At 50.7% G+C, this 19427-nt stretch overlaps 1 protein-coding gene and 1 long non-coding RNA gene across 8 annotated transcripts in view; both read right to left on the bottom strand.

Moving 5' to 3' along the window:
* The window catches only part of LOC132593646 (uncharacterized), a 511924-nt gene extending 509799 nt beyond the window's left edge, over positions 1 to 2125 (bottom strand). For all 6 annotated transcript variants that reach the window (XR_009559383.1, XR_009559385.1, XR_009559380.1 and 3 more), the window contains exon 1: positions 2047 to 2125. This is a non-coding gene — a long non-coding RNA (uncharacterized lncRNA). The remainder of the gene's footprint in view (positions 1 to 2046) is intronic.
* A 7565-nt stretch (positions 2126 to 9690) lies between these two features.
* GLRX3 (glutaredoxin 3) overlaps positions 9691 to 19427 on the bottom strand; it is a 31229-nt gene continuing 21492 nt past the window's right edge. For both annotated transcript variants that reach the window (XM_030832111.3, XM_060286269.1), the window contains exons 7-11: positions 18425 to 18482; positions 17402 to 17454; positions 13551 to 13590; positions 13350 to 13442; positions 9691 to 9965 (exon numbers count right to left, since the gene is read on the bottom strand). In XM_030832111.3, the coding sequence (XP_030687971.1) occupies positions 9915 to 9965; positions 13350 to 13442; positions 13551 to 13590; positions 17402 to 17454; positions 18425 to 18482 (295 nt within the window). In that variant the 3' untranslated portion in view covers positions 9691 to 9914. The remainder of the gene's footprint in view (positions 9966 to 13349; positions 13443 to 13550; positions 13591 to 17401; positions 17455 to 18424; positions 18483 to 19427) is intronic.

Below are 19427 nucleotides of genomic sequence, written 5' to 3' on the forward strand. Positions count from 1 at the left end.
GGAAAACAATGACCTGACAGGGGAGGCACCTGACAGACCCCAGGCAGGTGATCAAGGTCACCATCAGCAGCCAGAAGTCATGTGGCAAGTACGGCCCACACCCTGGGTAGGACGTGATGAGAAGGGCACTTTCCTCTGCGGGTTTCTTCTCCGGAAACCACTGTGCCCCTGTCTAATCGCGACAAAAACCTCAGCTGAATCCCAACAGAGACACGTCTTACAAAACGCCTGACCGGTACTCCTCAAACTGCCAAGTGGATGGAAAACAAGGAGAGTCTGAGAACCTGCCCCAGACAGGAGGAGCCTCAGGAGACACTACCCCTAAGTGTCATGTGGCGTCCTGGGTAGGACCCTGGGACAGAAAAAGGACATTAGGCAAAAACGACGGAAATCTCAATGAAGTATGGACTTTGGCTCATGACAATGTATCGACATTGGTTCACTAATTATGGCAAATCAGCTGTACTGGCGTAAGTGGTTAATACTGGAAACAGGGCGTTGAGGGGAATACGGAACGCTCTGGACTTTGTACCCCATTTTTCTGTAAATCTAAAACTAGTCTAAAAACTCAAGTCTATTAGTTTTTAAAAAAAACTAACCCCTGATTGTCCCAGTGTCCCCCAAGGTCCCTCAGCTCCTTCTTTGGAGGACACTGAAGGTTTATTGGGGCTAAAAAACCAAAGACTCAGGAGGGGAAGCTGGCCCCAAACAGGCCAGAGGCCTGTGTGTGCTGAGGCCCGGGCGGACCTGTCTTTGCGTCCTTAGCACCAGGTACGGTCCCCTCTGCGCACGGGGAGGGGCGCGCGGGGACACCCGCTCGGGAAGAGCGGGGCTCGACCCTCACCCCCGGGAGTCGTCAGCATCACCCGGGTGCGCTGCAGGATGCACGCAAGCGCGACGGGGGTGCCAGCTGCTGCTCCTCGCTGGTAGCGAGGCCAGGAGGGGTCGCAGGCGTCCCCCCTCGCAGAACCGCAGACACCGGGGCGCGGGCTCCGCACCACATCCGGGCCCCCCGAGGACCCGGCAGGGCGAAGGTCTCGGGGTGCCCGCCCTGCTGGGGTCCCCTGCTCCCCAGACACTGCCGCCCGGACCACAGCGGCCTTCGAGGGCCCAGATCCCCGGAGAGGCCCCGAAGGGCCGCCTTGCCACGGGGGCCGCGGGGGTGGGGAGCGCCCCGAGCCAGGCTCTGGGTCTCAGTCCCGACTCCCTCGGCACCGGGGCCTCCGTGTCCCGGGCGGGAAAATGAGGCCCACGGTCGGGCCCAGGGCGGAACCTGAACGCGGGTAACGCGGCCAAGCGGCACCTGCACAGGTGCGCCGGGCACCCTCTGGGGAAGTTTCCGGCTTCTGGTTCCTCCCCCCGCGCGCGCACACGGCAGGACGCGCGCTCCGGGACCCGCAGGCCGGCTCCCGCGCGCTCCTCGGTCCTCGCGCGCCCCCTGGCGCCCGGCGGCCGCCCCTGCAGGCGGTACGGGCCGGCTGCCGGCGCGGTGAGCAGCGCCCTCGCGTGGACACGCGCCGTCTCCGCCCGCCCGGAGGTCCGCGGCCCGCGTGGAGGCCACTCCGGGGCTGGCCGCGCGCCAAGTCCGAGCGGACCTCTACAATCCAGCAGGGGCCGGAAAACGAGCGCACAGGCCTGGGCCGTTCTACATTCGACAGAACTGACGCTCGAGAACCCCTGGGGGACCTCTTTCCGTTTATGACAGCCGTGGGGGGTGGAAAGCTCAGCGTCACGCGGGGCCCTGGGCGTCGCCTGCCGTCACCCGGCCCTGTGGCTGGGGGGAAAGGGGCGCCCCTGTAGATCCCACGACCGCGGCACACGGGGTAACCCAGCCAGTCAGGGCTGGCCACCGGCTCCGACCTCCAGTTCCGGGGCTGGTATCTGCGCGCGTCCTCCACAGCAGTGCGGCCCCTGGCCAGGCTCAGAGGCTGCACGTCTCCCGGGGCGAGGCGACCCCGCGCCAGCGCAGACGCGCCCAAGCCGGCCCTTCCAGAAAGGGGGCGCACCGGGACCCACCCCTCCAGAAGGGGGCGCACCGGGACTTACCGCTCCAGAAGCGGGGTGCACTGGGGTCGACCCCTCCATAAAGTTGCGCGCAGGGACCGAGGCTTCCAGGAGGGGAAAGACGCAGAGCCTGCGCAGCCCCTCCCCGCAAGTGCCCGGCGCGCCCCTCCCCCAGCCCGGCCCCGAGGGCGCACACCTGCTCCCGCGGTGGCGCCGGCCAGGCCGGCGCACGTCCTGCCCGGCACCTGGGCCCTCGCGAAGGGCGAGGGAAACTGAGGGTGGGGAGAGAGGGGCCGGCCGGGCGGGCGGGCGATCTGCAGCCACCCAGAACAGCCCTCCATGGGCTGACCGTGCTCAATCCAAATGCAGTCCTCTGGGTCATTAGCAGGGTGTATTTGTCATGATAAGAGGACAGCACACATTGTAACGTTTTGTTCGCTTGATTTAGAACTTCATTGTTTGCACAGAGAGTGAGAGGCTTGCTCCGTGAGCGCCGGGCTGTCCCCCAGGATGCCCCGGGGTGACAGCAACCACCCGGGACCCACGGGGCGGGAAGGGGCTCGCCCCGAGCAGAGGGGCTGCCCTGCCGACCGCACCGAGTGGCTGCTGTCCTCCACCCCAGCCAGAGCACAGCGCTTGCTGAGAATGACCATTCGCCGCGTCCAGAAGGTGCAGGGATTGGGAGCTCAACCACCCCCTTAGGCGAGTGACCGGAAAATTTCTGAACCTGTTCCCCCCACGCCAAAAAATGGCCCCTGTGACACCCACTGTGCTTGGGTCCTTGGCAGTTTCTACCTAACAAGCACGGGGCTTCCAGCAGAGCCTGGCCTTCAGCAGAGGGCAGCTCCCGTGATCGTCAGTCTTCTCCCCACCCCACCTCCTGCACCAGCCCTCTGCCCCATTAGGGCCAGTTGGGGCCCCATCCACAAGCCAGCCCTCCGCCCTGTGCTCAGTGCCCTCTGGCCACCGGGACCTTGAATGGCCTCCCTCCAAGTCACCAGGGAAGGAGCTCTAGAGCCAGGTGACCCAGGACCAAATCCCAGCTCCACCTGGTACTGTGTGACCTGGAGCAAGTGGCTTAACCTCTCTGTGCTCAGTTTCCCCATCTATAAAATGGGGTTGATAATGCCCACCTTATAGATTGTTGTGAGAAGTAAGCGATTCACTGTGTCAAATATACAGGACAGTACTTGACACGTCATCAGCACCAGGTAGGTAGGTGTTGCTGTTGTTATACCACGTCACTAACACAGGAATGCATGAAGAGCAAGGACTCAGGACACTGATTGTGTTGAGGGTAATGTGCACATTTCCCTAGTGAACAGTTTTGGTCAAGTTCAAAGAGAAGACTCATTAGCGGGACAGCAGTTACACTAAGTGGCTCTTCAACAGGACCTCTAGCAAAGAACAGGGTCAGGGCTGGACCTCCCCCCCCACCCCCGTCCCCCCTCAGACCACACCCCCAAGGCTTCATGGGCCTGCGCAGTCCCACTGGCAGGGCCCTCACTCAGGGAACCCACGCTGTTCAACACTCTGCTGTCACCTTGAAATGCATCATTGTATCTTTGGACTTGTGTTTGCTAGATGAAGTCTCAGGGGACAACGTGCGTGCCCACCTGTCCCCCGCCACCCCGTTCACACACAGCATGGAGTCCCAGTGCCCCTGTGCATGGGAGGTCCCTGAGCCTCAGAGCAAGTACAGGTGAGCCTGTTACATCTATGAGCCCGCAGCAGGGAGCCCGCAGCCCTGAAAGGCCATGCTTTCCGTTCAAACCACAACTTGCTTCGTACACAGAAAGAAGGCAACAGCGTTCCAAGAGCCACGCGTGACCAGGAACCCTGTCTGTCCCTCTGCCCGGTATCCCTCATGCTGGCCAACCACTCACGGTGAACTGACAGGAGGCAAAGATGGTACCCAGACCCCCCCCTCACCACCACCCCGGGCCCTTCCTCCTGCATCAGCCAGGGCAGTGTTGAGAGAATGCGCACCCATCAAGAAGGGGAATAAAAGGTAGAGTTTTGTGCAGCATTTCCAACGTCTGGTAACAAAATACACATGCACGCCCAAACTATAAAAACTGTCATTTCACATCCTCCATGTACAGGTAAATGCTCTCGTATTTGCATTTAAAGTTGTCATTGCACAATACAAAGAAAAGCGGACTCCTGCTAATAATTTAAATTTTTCTTTACTAGGGCATTAAACAGCAAAACTTTAAAACCATGACATAGAGAATGTGGAAGAAAAAAGCTTTATGTTTTAGCACCTCTAAGGGCACTTTTTCCTGCTCTATGAACAAAGGGCCAGAGTTTTCATTTTGCACTGGGCCCAGCACTCAGGCCCCACCAAGGTGATGCAGGAGGCTGCTTCCCAGGAGAGGCAAGTGCCCTGAGGAGCACTCTTCCGGAACAGGACACACTTAGGGAACGGAGGGCCCGACACAGAGCCCGGCGCGGTGCTTGTGAGCCACCTGCTCGGCTGCCCCGCCTCCAGAGCCTGACAGCCAGACCCACACACCCTGCCCACCAGGACGCAATGACGCTGGAGTCAGACCCTCAGGACACACGAGGGACAAGTGCCCTGGACTGCATCAATCCTGGCCAGATCTCCACTGTGGGCCCAGAAACAGCTGGGGCCTCTTCCCTGCCTGCACCAGATGGCCTGGAACCTTCCTCTAGAGGGAGGAGGGAGGGAGGGAGGGGCTCTCTGAGGGCATCCAAGCTTCTATCTGTCACCATGGCCCTTTTTTAAAACACAAAACACAGAGCAATAGCATAAAAAACTATGTAAACGCCCGTAAAAATACCAAGCTTCTCTTCTTCCTGAATAGACTCCATATCCAGGTTCCAGGCCTGGGTTTGAAGGCTGGGCTGTACTTGGTTCCTGGAGACGGGAACCCTAACGCCCTTCACTTTCTTGAAGGGCAACCTGGGGGTTAAAAGACGAAGTCGTAACAGCAGCCAGTGCCAGCATCCCCAGCACCCTGCACGGTGACCTGCCGCTCCCCAGCCCCAGGCCCACCATGAGCCCCATGTCACAAGCGAACTCAGGCCACGTGGCAGGCATCCCCCGGGCGACCCCACAAAGGGTCAGGCCCTCCCTCTAGGTGTTCATACAGGAAACTTATAACTTAAACAAAACACATTGTTTTAGGAGATGGTTAAAAATTATCTACAAGAGAAAACCATTTAGATGAAGGTGGGGGAGCACACGAAAGGCCTTTTTGGTCACCTAATTTTTACACAGCCACGGTACTCCTGACGGATTTCGGAAGCCCAAGACCTCTGGCTGTAGCCATCGTGCCGCAATGCCCAAAGCACAGTGCTCAGGGCTGGAGTTGGTGTCCCTCCTGGCTCAGACCCCCTCCCTGGACCCCTGCGAAGTAACTTAGATGCACCGGAGCCTTCCTCGGGGGATGCTGCGGCCTCAGCGAGGCGGCGCGTGGGGAGCCCGGGCACACACCCGACACACGCCCTCCCTGTTGGGCCTGAATGCCCCGAAGCTGGCCAAACTCACGTCTTCCGGATCTGAACGTCTGTGAACATCAGACAAAGCCCCTAGCATTCTGAAACCAGAGTGGGGTTACTAACTATAAAACCCTGTCTTTGAAATTACCCATTTTGGTGAATGAGGCACCAACTTCTATCCATTCCTACAACTCAACGTCTGAAATGGGGTATAAAAAAAATGCATTTATCTGCAAAGAACCAAATTACTTTTATTTTGGAAAAAAAATATGTGAATTGTAACAAGTACCTATTGTCACATTTAAGAAAACTGACTTTAGGGGCTTCCCTGGTGGCACAGTGGTTGAGAGTCCGCCTGCCGATGCAAGGGGACACGGGTTCATGCCCCGGTCCGGGAGTATCCCACACACCGCGGAGTGGCTGGGCCCGTGAGCCATGGCCGCTGGGCCTGCGCGTCCGGAGCCTGTGCTCCGCAATGGGAGAGGCCACAGCAGTGAGAGGCCCGCGTACCGCAAAAAAACAAAAACAAAAATTGACTTTAATTAAAACCTAAATCGAAAATCATGCTTCATATTTCAGTCTTAAGCTTTGAACTTCTGATTTGGCCACGGGATAGGTCTTATTTTTGTAATTCCTTCCAATGAGGCAGGTAATGATTACCTACATCAAGTCATTCAAATGTATTACAGCTGTTTCAGAGGTCAATTAAACTTCTTAACATGACTAGAAACGTAGCTTTCTTTAAAAATAAGTTAATACAATGAGATTTTCTAATTATAAACATATGCTTCCTATTTTTAAAAATTTGTCTCTATCTCAAACTCATCAGGAGGTTTTCTGTAAAGTTTGCAAAGGGAAAATCATTTTTTTCTTCCTTCTTGAGCAAGTTACTGATCAGTCAAGATGGACGGCCTGAAGTTCCTGACCGAGGCCAGGAACAGCACGGCTGCCCTGCAAGGCTCAGCTGTCCCACAGGACGACACAGGTCCCCGTCATCACCAGGGCAAGGCCAACCGCCCCCCCATCCTTTTATGTTCCAAGGGCCATTTACATTATTTTAGCAAGTCTCAACACATTTACCTCCTAGGCCTTCTTCAAATCAATCCTTGGACTACAAAGTAACAGGTGGTAAGAAAGAGGAAGGATGAACTGCCCTACCCAGTGCTCAGGAGAGGAACAGACTTCCGCCAGAGCCCGGAGTCCCGGCCAGTCACCCAGCATTTCCCATTACAGGTACAAAGGCAACTTAATTTCATACACCGTGATGGGGTGGCCGCGTGGAGGAGGCGAGCCTCAGGTCTAGGGAGTCATATAATCCCGGACGGAAATCTCAGCCCAAGCCTGCAGCTGAGCCTTTGTGCTAACAACTCACTTATCTCCCTAAGTTCCTCACCCAAATTCCCAACTCCTTTCATTGGTTTTATTTTTTCTTTCCACTTCTGGTTACAAAGCAAAATCAGAGGTGTTTTGTTTTGTTTTTTTAGTCCCTTCCTGCAAGCTATTTCCCCAAGTGGATACCAATTCCCGAAAAACCCTTCCCTCGCGAGGAAGTTGCCTCCAGGCTCGACACACGAGCCTTGGGGAGCTGCCTGCTTCCTCAGTGAGCCCTCCCGGTTCCCATGGAACAGTCACTTTCTTGAAGGGCAACCTGGGGGTTAAAAGACGAAGTCGTAACAGCAGCCAGTGCCAGCATCCCCAGCACCCGGCACGGTGACCTGCCGCTCCCCAGCCCCAGGCCCACCATGAGCCCCATGTCACAAGCGAACTCAAGCACAGGGAACCACGTAGGCGAGGAGCTGGCAGGGCTGGGCCGTGCAGAGGCCCCTGGCTCCCCAGCAGACAACAGCGCTTCCCAGCCCTTCTATCCACAGGCACGCCCCTACTCCCCCAAACCAGACAAACTCGCTAAAACCCTCACACAGCCCCTGCCCCAAGTCTGCTCCCAACAAAGTTCAAACTTGCAACATCCAAACGACACCCTGTCACCTTCCCTGCCAACGGTCTCTCGGGTGCTGAGAACTACTTTGTCTCCAGGATTTGTGGATCCCAGAGAAGATGACAATTTTGACAGAACGTTATGACTAGGACAGGCTTGCTGGTTAGGAAATCTGATCGGGGATTACCTATGGAATGTGACATTCCACCAGGCACAAGAATCACCTGCCTTACTCCTACAATATACCCAGAAAAGTCAATGAGGAATGGCTATCAGTTTGCATGGAGGCATCTTGGCCTTCCCAACGTCTAGCTGGAAACACCTGCAAAACAGAAACCTGTGCCACTGTCACTCCAACATACCTAGAGCCAACAGACCCAAAAACTAACAGAATTCAAGAGGACAACCTCACGTTCAACACAGGGACAACTCCCCAAAAACTCTGAACACTCATCCCAACCCAAACCGTGATGCTCAAACAAGGATGATACCGTCAAAGTTTTTCATCATGCAAGAGTCACCTGAAGGAAGGGAAGGCTGTCCTAAAATGCACGTAGCATCTTACATTATCAGAGCAACATCTCTGGCCAGAAGGGTGGTTCCCAAATTGGAGGTCAGCGTGTTTGTTATATATTTGTTATATATTTTTTTACATATATATTATATATATACTATATATTATATATATATTTTTTGTTTACCTGAATGGGCAAGAGGGAAAAAGAAAACAAACTAGTAAAGGTACTGTTGTGATTGCAAAGACACTGTTGCCTGGGATAAGGTGAGGTTAAAATTTGACTTAGTAGAAAATATACCAGGGCAGGTAGCACTCGTGGAGAGAGCAGAAATCATGAAAGCAGCGTGCAGACAATTTAGGTTTAGGATAAAAGCACACAAGGAAATTAGGGACCCCTCTGTGAGCCACACACATCCCTGAAGCCAATGGCTTAATAAAATTTCAGTCAAAATTCCATTTCCATCTGCATTTTAAAGGTTTGCTTATACAGTTATTTTCATTTTAAGTGGAAAAATGTAGTTCATAGACTAATGCCCAGAAGAGACCCACCTGATTACACACAGTGGCAGGAATACCCACCATGATGGGTGTCCTCCTCCCGGCAGGAAGCAAGGCCACGTCCACCTTTATGATCTCGTGCAGATGTCTCTGTAACACACACCAGGGCATCAGCTCCCTCCTCTCCACACAACCAAAAAGCAGAGAAATGGCCTGCCGCTCAAGAGACAGGAAAAGCCAGCGCCCTGGTGAAGGGCTAACCTGCGTTTTCTACTGTTTCTCTTACCTAAATTGCTGGCCTCTGCACCCCTTTCCTTACAACCACCAGACAGTTTTCAGATGGACAGGCTGGGAAAACTCAATGAGGCTAACATGTGCCACGGGTACCAGAAAAGTCTAAGAACCATGACAGTGGATTCAACCGTCTGTTTAAGGCATGCACAGCACAGGCCTACTGGAGCAACTGTTTTTTCAATACGTTGGATTCAGGATCAAAAATACTACTGAGGGCTTCCCTGGTGGTGCAGTGGTTGAGAGTCCGCCTGCCGATGCAGGGGACGCGGGTTCGTGCCCCGGTCCGGGAGGATCCCACAAGCCACGGAGCGGCTGGGCCCGTGAGCCATGGCCGCTGAGCCTGCGCGTCCGGTGTGCTCCGCGGCGGGAGAGACCACAACAGTGAGAGGCCCGCGTACCACCAAAAAAAAAAAAAAACAAAAACTATTGAAATTTTCATGGAATTCTGGACGTTCTACACATACTTAAGGGCTAAATCAATACTTTCAAATACAATGATTAAAATAAGTTGTGATGTGTAATGCACAACTCGACAACACCATTCTGCTGCCAGGCTACCATCCTTGTACAAGTTATGAAAGAAGCCTTGCTGACACACCCACTGAGAAGTCACCTTCCTCTCAAACGTTTCTTGGTGCTACGCTGCTGGGCCTTTCTGAGACGGGTCCTCGATCTGCAGACGCCTGACACTGCCACTGCGACTTCACCAGGCCCAGCTCAGTGATGCTGTCAGGACAAGGTCTGCAGCGGAATTTTCTGAGCTGTAAAGAGATCTTCGGCCAGTGAGGGGAGCCGCTGGTTTGGTCTATGAGTGGCTCTAAATACTGCTGTGGTTCAGACTCTCACAGTTCTTCACTCTCTGAAGCCTGTCTATTTCTTAACTGCTTCAAGATGCCCACATGTGATGAAAAAGAGATGAAAAGTGGGTTAATTACAGTAACTATATGTCTAACACCACTGTAAAGACACACTTTTTTACACAATTATTTTTAACTGAACTTGAAGGTGTTTATTGCATTCTATTTTTGGTGGAAAAAACGTCACATACGTGTGTTTAGCCCAACCTTGTGAAATACACAAAGTGCAGCTGGGGACGAGCATTTTCTACAGCTAGTCCTCTCCTGAGGACTCAGTCGTGAACTGCTCCACTGGAGTGAAGTCTTTCTTGCAGCAGCCGGGCACCAAGTCTAACGTTTATTAATTTTCTCCTTTCAGTATAGGCAGCAACTCACCATTTTCTTTCAGTTCCTAAAAATAAAAAAGGAAACAATAATATCATGCATACGTATATATAAAAGATGAAAACATCTAAACAATGAAAGATCGCATCTATATCAGAGAACCCAAAGAAACACCTTATTGGATGAAAACTCCAGTCCACCAACACACTTGAACAAAGGATCATGCCATAAAAACTGGGTGCACTATCACAGTACAAAATTAAAGTTAAAAGGCATTCTAAAACGAACACCAACAGATTTTTTAGCATTAGCGAATACAGCAAAAGGGGAAAATGATGAGGCTTCCTATTTAAACAATAGCAATAAACAGGGAAAACGAACTTTGAGTGACTGAAAAATGAAACGCTGTGATATTAAGGTCCACTCAGATACAATGCACATGACACCTGCGGCCCTACAGGTGGTAAACAGGCTTCACTATTTCAACCAAACTTGGAAAAGCCATGGTACTAGTACGTAAATGTAAAGTTCAAACTGTTAAAGAGATGAAGTAATTCAGAAAGTTTTTTGTGCCTATCTTTCAGATCTAAAATATGGAATACAGCCATCAAGTTTAAAACATGACCATGGAGGATAAATAAGATTTTCTAGTTTAAAGTAAACACTTAATTTGATAGAACATTTCAGGTTCTTCCTAAGCTGCATGAACATCAATGAATAAAACCACTAAAATCCACTCACACTGCTCTCTGGATTGAACCCAAACAGGCATGATCCTGTCACACAAACTCAGACAGCAAGGTCTTGGGATCTTCTACCCATTTAACAAGCAGACGTCCAGCTACACCAAAAGGCCAAACAGGGCCTCTCAGAGCACACGACTCAGAAGCAGCAGTAGGCCACGCGGCAAGGTGGGTGGGCCGGGTGGCCCTCAGGTGGAATCTGGCCACGGCTCCCTGGCTGCGACAGGGCAGACAGCTCCCCTAACTTCCGTCCATTTCCTCACCCGATGGAGGAGACGCGGCGGCCTACACGAAGAGCCAGAGGGGCCTGCCTGGCGTGGCGCAGGCCCTTCGGATGCTGCTGTGACTGTGAGCCAGTGGGTTAAACAGCAACGGATCTAAATACTCTGCCTCTCAACTGTTTCTGCATCCAAACAATCTGCGGTGATGAACCATTCGCCCTTTGGAGGTAACGGTAACACACTGTGTGCATGTTAACCAGCAGATGTTTTCCTCAGGACACTGGCCTGTGGAGTCACTGAGTCTCCGAGCCGTTCATTCTTTCAGTAGCCACTCAACCACCAAAACGGCGTTCACGGCTCCTGCTGAGCGCAGTCAGGATTAACCCGCTGGCAACACAGCTGAGGCTTGAAGTTGGGGGTCTCCAACCCCTGGGCCACGGACCGGTACCAGTACGAGGCCTGTTAGGAACCGGGCCGCACAGCAGGAGGCGAGCGGCGGACGAGCGAGCGAAGCCTCACCTGCCACTCCCCATCGCTCGCGTCACCGCCTGAGCCACCCAGCCCCGCCCCCGGTCCGTGGAAAAACTGTCTTCCACGAAACCAGCCCCTGGTGCCAAAAAGGTTGGAGACCACTGCTTTAAGTGACCTAAAGGTGAAGAACTGCCCTCTGCCAGAAACAGACCAAAATGGCAACCTAACAACTATTCCCAGTTATCTTCTCAAAGAAAAATGTTAACACTATCGCACGTTTCCAAATGTGTAAGTTCTTAGCAGGTGAACACAGAAAGTCATATAACGAACACCCTGTTATATACCTAAGAAGAAGTTGCCCATGCAGCTCAGCTTTAGAATTAAATGAGATTTATTGATTGTATCTCCCCAAGAGCTACCAGTGGCTGAGGTACAGGCCATCAAACATTCAGACAAGAACAGGCTCAAGGGTATTCTGGTCGGAAGACAGTTTGTGTCTTACAAAAATAAAAAATAGATATAAGATAACGAATGCAGATCTATTTTTGTTGCCTCAGGGCTATTCAAAAGCCACTGTGTTAAACCTTTTTTTTCCCCTCCAGGAATGAGACAGTTTATTGGGGAAATGCCTCACTGGCTTGCTCAAGAAGTGTGATGTCAAACCTGGAACTGGACAGGAGACAAAATCTGGGCAGATGACACTGTGGCCCTGTGTTCAGAAAACCTACCGGCACTCAGGGCTGGGCCAGAGGTCTTTCACGGTACAAAAGCATGAGTTAAAAACTTTCATTTTATAACTAGAGACAGCAGTACTTACCACTTGCTTTCCACTTAAGATACCAGGGATCTGACCTCAGGGAAAATCCTCTAACCGGCGAGGCCGAGGAGGGCCTGAGCCCCGGCAGCTCCACCACCCGCCTTTCGTGAAGGCTGGCGCTTCTGGAGCAGAGCCCTGCATTCCTGCCCAGGCCCTCCTGTGCCCACCCACTGCCACCCTCCTCCCACACCATGACGCCCAGGGTGGGCCTGGGTCAGGGGTAGGGTTTGAGGACGTGAAAGCTGCAGCTGCCCTCTGGGGTCCTGGGCTAATCAGGAGAGCACCGGAGCACACAGGTGCTACCAGGAAAGGGTGCCCTAAGTTCTGGACTTGAAATTCTATAAGAAAAGTCATGTTCGTTTAAAATTCAGTTAGAATTTACTTAAAGCAAACCAAAGAAGGAAATTCATCATTAAAGACATGTAAGAAACAGCGTCCTTGAAACACGCTTACGATCTGACAGAGCTCTCCAGTGTTCTAGCATCTGAGAATCAAAGGGGGACTTGGAGATGACCTCAAGTCTCGGGGACACAGCCAGCAGGTCCAGGCCGACACTAAGTCTCAGGCCCTCGGGCCCTTAGCCCGGTGCTCTTCACGCCATCACCAAAGTGCATGTGAGTAAAGCAAAATAAAATGACACCAGAAAACAACATAATTACGATAATATAAATAGAAAAGGACAGGAGAACTTCAGGAGCAGGGGCAGAGCGAACACTTCTGGCCGGAAAGACTCTGTAAGTGACTCACAGAGAAAGGCCCTGAAGGGTACAGAAAGCATACTTCAGTATGAGATATGCAAGGAAATGCAAAGCAGAGACAGGGTGAAGGAAAGCTGAAAACGTGGAAGAACTTAGTACAGTGTGAACAAATCAAGTTCTGAGCTCGGCCACACCCTGAGCCACTCTGAATGCCCAGTCACACTTCAGACCCTGGTCAGCAGTCCCTCAAGAGCTGGAGGAGGTTGTGAAAGGACCCAGCGTGGCAGGAAAGGCCACACAGTAAGGGGGCTGATTTGCCCGGATGAGGTGAGAGCTGAGAGAACGACAGATATTATGGTCGTAAAGATGGTAATGCTGGTCTAGAAGTGATTAGATATGAGGCCAAGAAAGAACATCGAGGACAACCCCAATGAAATAATTTTCAAACGCGCCCGGGTTTTCAGTTCTCTGGGCTCCCAGACGAACGAATCCCAACCTCACCTTAACGATGTCCAATCCTCCAACAAGCTCCCCTTTCACATACAGCTGAGGGTATGTCGGCCAATTGGAGTAAGTTTTTAATCCTTGCCGAACCTACGGAAACAACAGGGACCCTGAAACCTTCCTGTCAGATTAGGATTAAATGATAATCCTAACGATTAAAACTAAGATAAAGGACAAAACATAAAACATAGAACTTACTTCTTCATCCTCCAAGATATCAAATGTCTCATATTCAACACTACAAAAAAGGAGAAAACATTTTAACAAGAAATACAGTTTTAGACAAAAATTATAAGAACTATTTGGTGTTCCAAAAGGTCAAGAAAAGTAAAACTGTTTTGTTGCTAACAAAATTTACTGTGGAAACATAGAAATGATTTTACTTCTTAATCTGTCAGGTACTACACAGAATAAGTCATCCCAAGAAAGGAATTTATCTGGAGTTTTCTCTACACAGTGTCAGGTCAGACAGGGGTCGGCGACCTTTCTGTAAAGGGTGAGGCAGTAAACATCTCGGCCCTGCGAGCCATACAGCCTCTGCTCCAACCACTCACCTCTGCTGTGAAACACAGAAGCAGCCAGACAAGGCAGAGGTGAAAGGACAGTGTTTCAATAAAACTCGATTTACGTAAGTAGGCGGCCAGTTGCAGTTTGCCAAGTTCAGGCTAGACTCAGCGTTCATGCAGGCCTGTCGTTAACACCCTCGCTCCATTTCCAGCCCCCTCGGCACTGCTGCTTCCTAACCTACTGGCAGCTGCTTAGGGTGCAGGAGGGAGCAGCCCTGCTGGTGCCCATGGATGGAGGCTGGGGGCTCACCAGCTGGGAAAAAAAATTGCCAACCAACTCTACCCTCTGCAGACGTGCTTTCCACACAGCAATAAACTTTATCACAGAACACACACGCTATACTTTCTTTTTCTTTTTAATTATTTATTTTTGGCTGCGTTGGGTCTTCGTTGTTGCGCGCAGGCTTTCTCTAGCTGCGGCAAGCAGGGGCTACTCTTAGTTGCGGTGCACAGGCTTCTCATTGCAGTGGCTTCTCTTGCCGCGGAGCACAGGCTCTAGGTGCGCAGGCTTCAGTAGTTGTGACTCATGGGCTCAGCAGTTGTGGCTCACGGGCTCTAGAGCGCAGGCTCAGTAGTTGTGGCACACGGGCTTAGTTGCTCCGTGGCACGTGCGATCTTCCCGGACCAGGGATCAAACCCATGTCTCCTGCACTGGCAGGCGGATTCCTAACCACTGCGCCACCAGGGCAGTCCCACGTGCTATTTTCAATATGCACGAAACCAGTGAAAGTGTTGTGGCTTTATGCCATGTAATGAACACTACTTGTACAATAAATTAATGAAAATTCAACCACATCTACTCGGGGAGGATTTCATTACAAGGTGGTCAAAGAATTAGTAAGAATGTAAGATTGAATTCCTGCAGGGAGACTGTGGGTACACGTGCAATTCCAAAAATTGGCCAAAGAAAATGCCACATATAAAGAAACAAATTTTGTCTTCCATAAAACCAAAACCATCTTCATAGGGAGATATTGTTTACTGAGTGACCACATTCCAAAGAAGACTGTCCACGATGCAGGAAACAGTCAAAAACATAACCTGACAGGATAATCAGCAGCAAGCACCAAAATAGGAATGTTTGAAAGAAGAGCAAAAAAGATTAAAAAAAAAAAGAATCACCCAATGTAAGTCTCCCTTCAAGTTTAACTAAGGACGCAGATCTCCTAATTGACACAGTACAATACAAATATGAGTTCTGGAATTATCTATAAAGGATCTAAGAAGTGCTGGGCCTAAATGTACATAGGTATACAGAGTCACAGCAGCCCATATGTCTCCTAGAAGTTCACTGTAAAGGGTGCTTTTCACACCCAATACACAGTAGGTACTCAGCCCCTCAAGGCACACATATTTTGGCTAGGGAAGGAACAGACAAGTGCAAGAATGGAGGAAAGGGGCTTCCCTGGTGGCGCAGTGGTTGAGAGTCCGCCTGCCGATGCAGGAGACCATGGTTCGTGCCCCAGTCTGCGAAGATCCCACATGCCGCGGAGCGGCTGGGCCCATGAGCCAAGGCTGCTGAGACTGTGCGTCCGGAGCCTGTGCTCCGCAACAGGAGAGGCCACAGCAGTGAGAGGCCCGCGTACCGCAAAAAAAAAAAAAAAAAAAAAAAACGAAAGAATGGAGGAAAGGAATAAAGCGCCAGGAGCTTCCTCCACATTCTAATGGCTCTCAGCAAGACCGCGGGCCACCCAAGTTAACAGACCCTGGGAGGCGTTTAGCCAGTCTCGAGCCGGGAGGGCACTCTCTCCCAAAGAAGGCGCTCCACTGGGGGTTAACTGGTGCTTCCAATCCAATGACGATTAGACAGACATGGGACAGAAAGTCAAGTTATGGAGACTTTCCACCAAATACTTGAGCGGTGATGGGCCTAGGGTTGTCCTACCCTGGCCTCAGGACCTGAGGGGACACACTGGCACTAGGGAGAGGTGGCCTGAGGGCAACTGACTGGGATCTGTGGCAGAGGGAAGACAGAGAAAGGGGGCGTAAAAAAACAACCAAAGCCAAGCCGGCCTCTCCTACATCCTGGGGCGGGGTGAAAACAAGGCAGCTGGAGGCCACAGGACAAAAGCAACTAGACTCTCCTCTGTGAAATGTCACAATCATTTGAAGAGAACAACTGTGTTTCTTCTTTGGTCCCTAAAGTTGTATTTGAACCTGTGCTACTCTACCCTGCCCAAGAATGCCCAAATGCTTCAGAGATGACTTTCCGTGTCACTTCACAGGGTCGGCTAGTCTATTTAAAGCTACGGTTAGGGGCTTCCCTGGTGGCGCAGTGGTTGGGGGTCCGCCTGCCGATGCAGGGGATGCGGGTTCGTGCCCCGGTCCGGGAGGATCCCATGTGCCGCGGAGCGGCTGGGCCCGTGAGCCATGGCCGCTGAGCCTGCGCGTCCGGAGCCTGTGCTCCGCAACGGGAGAGGCCACAGCAGTGAGAGGCCCACGTACCGCAAAAAAAAAAAAAAAAAAAAAAAAGCTACGTTTAGAATCCTTACAATATTGAAAAGAAGCAGTTGAGAAATAATAAGGAAGAAAGATAAGCAGAAACATTTGACAACCCCATAGAACATGTGCTAAGTATCTCCAAACAAGTGGTTTGGTGTTTTCTTTGTTTTCGTTTTTCTTTTAATAAATTTATTTATTTTATTTATTTATTTCTGGCTGCGTTGGGTCTTCGTTGCTGCGCACGGGCTTTCTCTAGCTGCAGCGAGCAGGGGCTACTCTTCGTTGCGGTGCGCAGGCTTCTCATTGCTGTGGCTTCTCTTGTTGCGGAGCACAGGCTCTAGGCGTGTGGGCTTCAGTAGTTGTGGCACGTGGGCTCAGTAGTTGTGGCACACGGCGGGCTCTAGAGCGCAGGCTCAGTAGTTGTGGCTCACGGGCTTAGCTGCTCCGCGGCCTGTGAGACCTTCCCAGACCAGGGCTCGAACCCGTGTCCCCTGCACCGGCAGGCGGATTCTTAACCACTGCGCCACCAGGGAAGTCCCAAGTGGTTTGGTTTTTAACCACAAAACTCAACTACAATTTTCTTACCCGGCAGCTTCATCACTAAGGAGAGCAAAAGCATGAGCTCTGCAATTTAATTTACCCTATTTCTCAGATCCAGACAATGGATCCTAATATGTATCCTATCAGTTTCATGAACTATCTGGAAACTAGAATATTTTTTTAAAGAAAATTAAAAACCTATAATACACTTTCCCTAAAATATCTTTATGCATGGTAAGAACTCAGTTATCACGTTTCCTCTGGGAAAGTAGACAAAGAGTTATTCTGATGACTGCCAGAATACCTCCTCTATGTTACCGATAGGTTGGACACTGGCCAGAAAATTCTATTGTGGTCTAAGCTAAAGCATTCGCACAACGTTAGAGCAAAAATAAATAGATAAAAATATATGAACAGATATAACAACTGAAAAGCATCAGTGGCAGAACTGAAAAGTTAGCATTTCTTAAAACATACCATTTGAAAACAAGATTTACTTACCCAGTACTATTTAGTATTTCCAGAATCTGTCTGCTGAAGCCACACTTAGCTTCCTAAATTTAGAAAAAAACCAATTTTAGGATGAACTGCATTTCCCACACAGCCCACTAGCATGGTTGTATCTAATGCTCTGTCAAGGGGGACAGCACCTGCAGAAGGCAGCCACCTCCCAGGGCCTCTTCACATCAAGAGCCGTCAGAGGAATAAGACCTGCACCTTCAGGACTGACCCATCCAGACGTCGTCCGAGACGCACAGCCCCTAGACTTACCTCGGTTTGTAACCACTGGAGATGACCCGTGCTCTAACATTATAACCTTTGTGGTCAGAAAGGTCCTGAGTTAAACCCTGAGGCTTCTGCTGCCCCTTCTCTATTTCACTCAGACGGCCTCAACTCCACCTTTCTGCAATGATTAGGGTCATTGTTTTCCTACTCCCAACTGGGCTTCTACTCCCACTTTTTAAATCTACCTTTACACTACAGAGCCCCAAACTTTTCTGAGGTTATGGGAAAATCTTACGGTTTTTTTCACGCCCCAGGATTCCAACTCCCAATCCTTTGGGAAAGACCTGGCACCACATCAACACCTCAACTGCACGAATGATTCTGTTCCCAGAATGTATGCATACTTCCTGGGCTTCCAGGAAGAAAGGATAAAAATCTGCTTTAAATAACCACCAAAAAGATTTAAAAAAGGTATAACGCGGGAAGTAGAGAACCAAACTGCACACTCCAGGAGTCGACAGCAGCTAACAGAACCAGTCCAGTGTTAACAGTGCTGACCACGTTAGCTGACAAAGTTTGGCAGCAGGAAGAAATGCACCCCACTGAGATTTGATGATAAAGTCAAGCAAAATGTACATCACTTTGTTTGATCTCCATAAGCACCAACTGAGGCCTGGATAACTTCCTGCTACCACTACAGCTTCATTAGCTAAAGCCAGGAAAAAAAGATTTAAGTGTCCCCTTGCTGCAGATAACATCAAAAGAAATTTAAAATAAAACCATTTTTTAGTTCTTTACCTGTTTGTTTCCTTTCATAAAGAGCATCACAGAAGCTTTATTTGTCAGTACTTTGAGCCTGAAGAGAGAAAATGGATATAAAACGGCTCAGCTAAATTACTAAACAGCACTGTCACTCTGCTTCATGAGCAGCGAACATCTTTGAGGGAGAGCAGGATGAGGGTCCACAGCTTTGAGTGGCATTAAACAAGCAAACGCACTGACATTTTCCTTTATTTCACTGTCTCCCTGAGCCACTGTAAAACACAATATGGCTTTTTAAGGCAATGAGTGTGCTTCAAGTTGCAAGTTAAGCCATCAACTCACAGAACTAAAAAAATAATAACCAACTCAATAAGGAATTGTTCAGTAAGGGACCTACACACTGAGCCCACCCAGAATTTCCAGAACTAGAGACATTTGTGTCCCTTTCCCATCATGAGGCCCGCATGGCTCTACACTCTTCACGCCCACAAGGTCCCAACTGGAGGGAGAAGCGCTAAATCTTGGAGCACCAACCAACACCAGCTGCTAAAATCAAATGCTCTCGTCTTGACTTTATGTTTGGTACTTTATACCATCTTTCAAACCTCATGATCTAACTGCTGTCAGGAATGCTAACCATCTACATGCAGCCTAGAGCCCAGTAACGACTCTCAGCAACAGCCCGCAGCAGGACAAACAGGCTGCTGAAGGGCCTCTAGGCCCCAGTGGACAATGGTGGTCACAGCACTGTGTTCTCCTCCTTCCACGTGCTCTGGATCATTCATGGCTCCAAATCTCCTCAGAGAAAAAAGGTATCACAAACGAGACACACCAATCATGCACAAAGCTACGTCACACACATGTTCATGTGGTACAATCAGCTAATTCTCAGAAAGACCCCAATCACGCACCTGGAGACCCAACTACCGGGATCCAGGGAACCAAACAGGTCCCTCTGTCCCACCCACAGAGACATGGCCAAGCCCAGGAACTCAGGCTCCTGCACTCTGCTTTCCAGGAGCCCTTTAAATTTTTACTC

Source organism: Globicephala melas, chromosome 16, assembly GCF_963455315.2.
Source record: "Globicephala melas chromosome 16, mGloMel1.2, whole genome shotgun sequence".
In the NCBI taxonomy this organism is placed as follows: Eukaryota; Metazoa; Chordata; class Mammalia; order Artiodactyla; family Delphinidae; genus Globicephala; species Globicephala melas.